Source organism: Pempheris klunzingeri, chromosome 6 (genome assembly GCF_042242105.1).
Source record: "Pempheris klunzingeri isolate RE-2024b chromosome 6, fPemKlu1.hap1, whole genome shotgun sequence".
Taxonomy (NCBI): domain Eukaryota; kingdom Metazoa; phylum Chordata; class Actinopteri; order Acropomatiformes; family Pempheridae; genus Pempheris; species Pempheris klunzingeri.
In genome coordinates, this window is record NC_092017.1 from 8,196,427 (window position 1) to 8,202,698 (window position 6,272).

Genomic DNA, 6,272 nt, shown 5'->3' on the forward strand with positions numbered 1-6,272 from the left:
TGTCAAAGTTACTACAACAAATAGAGAAATTATGTTGAAAGTCAAAATAGGAAAAAGCAAACTTTTAGCTAGTGATTTAGGTGCATATTGCAGTTGGGATTGATGTACCCATTTTTGCAGCCGTGTCCTATTTCATTACATGCATAGTCTAAATATCCACTTTACTAACAACTGCACTGCTTTGGACTCTCAGACGACAATCAGAGCTCCTCTCAGTGACGTTTACTTGCTTACAACACCCTCTGGGCCGCAGCTTGTTTGAAAGAAAGTTTTGTCTACCTTTTCTATCATGACCACTGCAACATGGGGACTGCTGCATAAATCCCCCCCTAATGTTTTCCATTTCAGCCATACTCCTGTATCTTCATCTGCTCAGTTACCGTGCCTGAGCCCGGCCACCAGAGGGAGCCTGTATCTCCAAAATCTTAACCTTTCAATCCGTTCCAGCAGTTTGCAGCCAAGGGAATGAGTCAGAATCTCATGCCACCATTTTATTCTTTACTTCTATTATAGCACGGCTCTTCCTTTGATAACAAATGAAGGGTATAACAACCTGTGATGTGCTAAATTTTAGTTCACGAGTGGGTGGAAGTGGGAGGATGGAAGTGCTGTGGGTAGGGAGTGATACAGATGAGTGCTGGGAAGCTGATATCTGACAAAATCCTCTGCATTTTTAATTTATAGTTGAATTTTATGCTTAAAAATGTGATTTAGTGTAAGAGAGCCGAATCTATATATATATATATACATGTGTGTGTAGTAGGGATACAGCCGCAGAGCTGAAATGGACATAATGTGTATGTCTTGGTGACTCCAGGTCTCCTTGACAACGGTAACATGGCAACAGTCACTCTGTATACAATCATCTGGCCTCCCTTTCTCTTTGCTCCTGCTCTTATTGCCAAACTAAGCTCTGACCCACTAATGAGCTGTGAATGTGTGTGGTCATGACTTTATCCCCGGCTTGAACTGCCGTTAAATATGATCACAGCTTTCCTCTTCATTGTAATAATCACAATGTGACAACCAGTTTAATAACAAAGCAAACACGTAGAGACTTTCCCAAGACTCAGAAAAGCCATTTATTATTCAGTATTATAAGACTGGCAGTTATGTATCACTACTATAGTTTATTTACATGTGTTCTACAACAGTATCTTATTTTCTTATATTTGCTGTTTGATCTTGTGTATAAAATTTCTAAATCATTCCATAGATAAACATCACTAACATTGCTGTCATTCTCCCTGCTTTCCTCTGCTGGATGCAACACTGTCCTGCCATCACTCTGGCACCTCCCCCCCTCTTCTGTTACATCTCTTCCTCTCTGTGTTGGTATACTACATCACCTCCAGCCACGCCCTAACAGCGATCTAACCATTCACGGTGCCCAATCACAGCGCCCCCAGGTCGTGGCACGAGCGGGACTTCTGCCTCAGGAACTTGCCCACCTCTCGTTCTCGGGGGTACCGGGGCACCAGGCTGGACAGGAAGCGTTTGGCGCGGGAGGTGATGCTCTCACGTTGGCCTCCGCCACTCATGTCCTCCGCGCTGGTCCCCGGGGGCCAGGGGGACTGGCCCCTGGCGAGGCGCACAGCACACTCCAGGAGCTCCGGGGTGCGGTGGTCCAGAGAGGCAGAGATCTCCAGATAGAGACAGTTGAAGAGGGCGGCGCTGGACATGGCCTCTGAGGGAGGAGATGAGGAGATGCAGCTGTCACAGCTTTGAAGTTTGCATTTAGTGTGACAGTAACCAGGTTAGTGGCTTCAGTCTCTGTGTGTCTTAGTTAGTGTGTATCAAAGGTTCCATATTCTGCTCTTTTTCAAGTTCATGTTTATGGTTAAAAGACATTTCACATAATATGGGACCTTTAATCCAAAACACCAGACAGAGTCTGAAACAACTTAAACACACCATGAGTGAAATGAAGAAGCCTCAAAGGAGTGACAAACACAACACATCACTTTAAATTTTGGTGTTATTTGTCAATTTGGGAGGTGAATAAATAAAAATAGATAAATAAAATTACAAGAAATAAAATATATCAATGATAAGCAAACATGTAAATAAATGAAGAGAAATTATGTAAAATGTGTGTGTGCATCCCTTAAAAGTGAGATTTTCAGGTCTGCAGGTGAGCAATTTAGAAAATGTGACCAATCCTTCAGGAGTAACTCAGCATTTCCTTTAAAAACAGCGTTCATCCTTTCATCCCTGAAGATCTCTGTGTACCAGAGGGTAGCACTAGGTGGGGTGTATTTGATCCAGTTTGGCAAAACACACTTGCAAAGCTGAGGAGCTTATCATGAAGTTTATAGTGTTCTTGTGAGGGGCTAATATGACCTGGAGCACAGAGACACGTAACTGTGAGCCACTGTAAACATGTCGGGAGAACAGACGGACAATGCAAGGGTAAAATATGAAAAAGATGTGTGGGGGGGGGGTTGGTTTGCTGGCAGACCCTAAAGTGAGTTAGTAGAGACTCCGATTTATCTAAATAAACATGACAAGCTGCTCATATTTTACCTCAGTTTCACTTAAATGCGGCTCTAGGCAAAACTGTAAAAGTGTAAACACAGCAAACTACTTCAGAAGCCATAAAAACACATTTTTTAATCAGCTTCTTGCTACATCTGTCATCTGAGTCACAAATGAATTTCTCAGCACCATAATCTTTAGTTTCCAGCTGCTGCACAAATAACAGAAGTTTCTTGCCCAGATGCCCCCTGGGAGTCGTAGTGAGTTAAAGTTAGAGACAGTTTTGATGAACACAGGCCTGTGCCTTTGCCTTTTACTCAAGATAAGAAAATAACCTTTCATACTTGGTATACCAATGAAGAATCACCATGGATGTTTTTTCTTTTTAACTTTAGCTTTGATTGTTGCTGATCTAGTCATGAATATTTAGGCTGTAGAGAGTAGTGTAGTAGTACAGGATGCACAGCACTCACAGTGAACGCTCCCCTGCTTTAACTGTAATTGTGACTCCCCTCATACTCCCACACAGCGATGAATCTGAGACACTGACATTTACATTTTCACATATTTCACCCCACGTTTGTGTTTACTGACAGAGATAAACGGCTGAAAATGTCAACACTGACTGTGAAGCTACAACGGAAGGAAAAGGCAAAAACAGGCGAGGGAGAGGGCGCAGTGGAGAAGATGAAAACTGAGCTTTGTCTCACCTTGAGAGGTGACCTCACGTGTGCGGACGAGGTCGCTCTTATTACCAACGAGGATGATGGGAGTTTGGGGCTGAGTCTCCCTCAGGAGAAGTCGGAGTTGGGCGGTGCGGTGGAAGCTCCGCCTGTCAGTCACTGAAAACACCAGGACACACACCTCACACAGCAGAGCCGACAGGTCCTGAGGGACAGACGGACAGACGGACAGGGGGCAGACACACAGCGTGTTACAAGACTGGAGCTGCCATTTAAATCTACTGTGAGGAAACTGGAAGATGAGTCAATGCATCTTTTTGGTTTGAGGGCATAATCACACACGAGTACTTCTACAAATCAACCGTGACAGTGGAGCCAAAACTTTTGATTTGCAGTTGACACAGATTCTTAAGACAGAGACTGAGTCCAAACATTTGACTCTCCGTTGCTCTCATAAATATTGTTGTCAAAGTCTTTTGTGCAGGAAAACAGTGGAAGTGCCGCCTGGAGAAACAGCAGACAATTGAGTGCTCTAACTAATATCCCCTGTGGTTTAGTGAGAAATTACTACAGTAGCTAACACTGACTGCAGTACACCTCAGCTCCTTGCTGACACACATACACACACACACTCATCCTCTCCAAGCACGAGAGAGCAAAAACGTCCCTAAAAATAAAATATCCCTGAGTGAATCCTTCATACTGTAGGAAACTGACTAAACCTCAGCCCATCTTTGGTTGGAGCTGCCATGGTCCACTGACTTTTCATTTCATTTTGATTGATTTTGATTGAGCACAGATTGAAGAAAAATATACACAGACCTAGACTGGACAGACATAGACGTGATATCGCAATTATATAAGAAATATCCTCATAAGGCGACCGTTACAGTGTCTAACAACAAGTATAGCTCATTATACAAAGAGTAACACATATGAATCCCTGCATCAAAAAGACAGATTGTGTCGCGAGTGTGTGTATTCAGTTTATTTTCACACATCCGCCTAAATCAAAAATATAAATGCAGTCATTTGGCACATCTGCTCTGTGGGCAGCCCTCTCTCTCTCTCTCTCTCTCTCTCTCTCTGTCTCTCTCTGTCTCACACACACACACACACACACACATCCACACACAGAGGCCTCTGAACTGTACTCGAGGGAAAAGAGCAAAAAAGTGAGCAAAACAACCTGATAATGAGCTTTTCCTCACTCAGCCAGATGCACATGGAGCAAAGAAATTGTCCTCTTTCTGGCAACAGTCTTTGTCAGAGCTTGGCATCAGTTTTTTGTTACAATGCTGTAAAAGCCAAAAAACTATGCGCTGTGTTCTAGATATAGAATATGAACACGTCTAAAATATGCCACATGTGCAGCAAGCTTCTGTTTTGTCCTGGTGGTATTTTTGGTGTTTTACCTCTTTCATTTGACAACTACATACTTTCTTATGCTATAAGCTTGTTGTCCACCCTCCCACCTTCTGCCCTCATGCATCCACACATACCCTTTATGTATGTGTGGATGCATGAGGGCATTGATGCTAAAGGGTTTTCTCAGAGATTTCTCCAGCAGCACTTTAAGGGCTTCAAATAAAAAAGTAATAAAATTGGGATGCAGGAAAAGTAGATTAGGAATTGAAAGGGAAAGAATTTAAACGTCTTGAGCTCCTTCTTTAAGTAGTCCTAGGATTTGGCAGCCCTCAGGCCTTCTTTCAGGACCAGATGTATGTGCAGTATTTACCACAGTGAAATGTCAAAAGGCAGCTGAGCACATTGTATATAGCTGCAGTGGCCTAATGAGGGAGCAGAGAGCAGGGAGGATGGGAAGAGGGAAGTGTTGTTTGGCTCACCTGTCTCCAGTTGTCATAGATAATGATGGTGCTCTCCTCGTCATCCACGGTGACTATGCGCACATAACCCTCCCCTGCGGACAGGGAGAGCAGCAGTTAGGTCTCAGATGGGAGAGATGGGTGCTGCAGCCTATTTACCTGCTGCTCACTGTGAAAGCAAACACTCTACTGCATTACACTGTCAAACACACACAGCTTTGTACCCTCAGAATCCACAGACGCAGTCCTGTCCATGTCCCCAGCGAGGGCGATGGCCAGCGAAGACTTCCCCACACCGTTCTGCCCCAGCAGGGCGATTCTTAAAGGCCCATCAGGTCTGCCCTCCACAGCCATGGTGTCATCCAGGGCCGGGCTGAAGCTGACCGGTGAAACAGAAGGTCCAGCAGCGCCTGACGTCCAGTCGCAGTCATCGTGGACGGCTTCTTCTCGTCTGAGCTGATGCTTAATAGGCAGAGGAGTGCTTCCTCTGCGAACAGTCGGGTTGCTGGACAGAGTCATACTGTCACACTGGAGGAGAGAGCACATGGAGGAACCCTCTTTTCAGTTGAAGCTGATGGTGCCAAAGTGCACGGTGGTGTGACTCACCTGCTATCTGATACTGCTATTGCATAAAGTCAGAGTACGTGCCAGAGAGTGAATGAAGAGACATCCTGCCTTTCAGTCAGGATATCTTGTATGACTCAAGCTTCAAAAACACTTGATGTGTGTTGATCTATGCTCACCAGCTCATTTCTAGAGCTTTTTCCCTAAAAGCTGCCCACTGGGACCCAAAACAACGCAATCGGAAAGGTGAGAGTGAACCAAAGCAGTCTCAGTATCAAAACAATCACTTATAAAAGCAGTCAGGTGATAATTCTCTGTGGGCTTATCACTGAGAGCAACCCCTGTTGTAGTACACACAGTGACTGGATACATTGTAATTCTAAAAATAGTCAATAAAGGAGTTTTAACGACGCTCAAGGAGCAAATAAGTGATTATATCCTATTAATATATGGTGATTAAAATAGAAAACTGACTTGAATGTAGCGCACCCCCTTCCTGCACGACTACCTAACTAAAACACGTACACACACACGCGCGCGCGCGCATACACACACACGGTCTGTTTAATGAACCCCCTCCACAATATCTAACATCATCCCATCCCATCACTGTGCCCCACACCTGATTGGCTGATTAAATTGGAGCGGTTTGCCCCGATCATCCTACCTTGATCGCTGCCTCCTCGTTGATGATCCTGTCTGCGGGCACATCTGTCGGCAT

General features: G+C 44.5%; 1 protein-coding gene across 1 annotated transcript; it reads right to left on the bottom strand.

Moving 5' to 3' along the window:
* Nucleotides 1–1,355: 1,355 nt before the first annotated feature.
* LOC139203193 (GTP-binding protein REM 2-like) lies at nucleotides 1,356–6,272 on the bottom strand. Its single transcript, XM_070832871.1, has 5 exons — nucleotides 6,219–6,272; nucleotides 5,212–5,515; nucleotides 5,009–5,082; nucleotides 3,189–3,366; nucleotides 1,356–1,687 (listed from the first exon to the last, which is right to left on the bottom strand). Exons 1-5 carry the CDS (start codon nucleotides 6,270–6,272, stop codon nucleotides 1,395–1,397), a joined length of 903 nt encoding a protein of 300 aa, XP_070688972.1. The 3' UTR covers nucleotides 1,356–1,394.

Excerpts from the sequence above, each read along its gene's own strand:
- LOC139203193 (XM_070832871.1), bottom strand. The coding sequence starts at position 6,272 with ATGCCGACAGATGTGCCCGCAGACAGGATCATCAACGAGGAGGCAGCG. Across the intron at positions 3,367-5,008 it reads TCTATGACAACTGGAGACAG|GACCTGTCGGCTCTGCTGTG; the intron begins GTGAGCCAAACA and ends TCTGTCCCTCAG. Across the intron at positions 1,688-3,188 it reads ACGTGAGGTCACCTCTCAAG|AGGCCATGTCCAGCGCCGCC; the intron begins GTGAGACAAAGC and ends CTCCTCCCTCAG.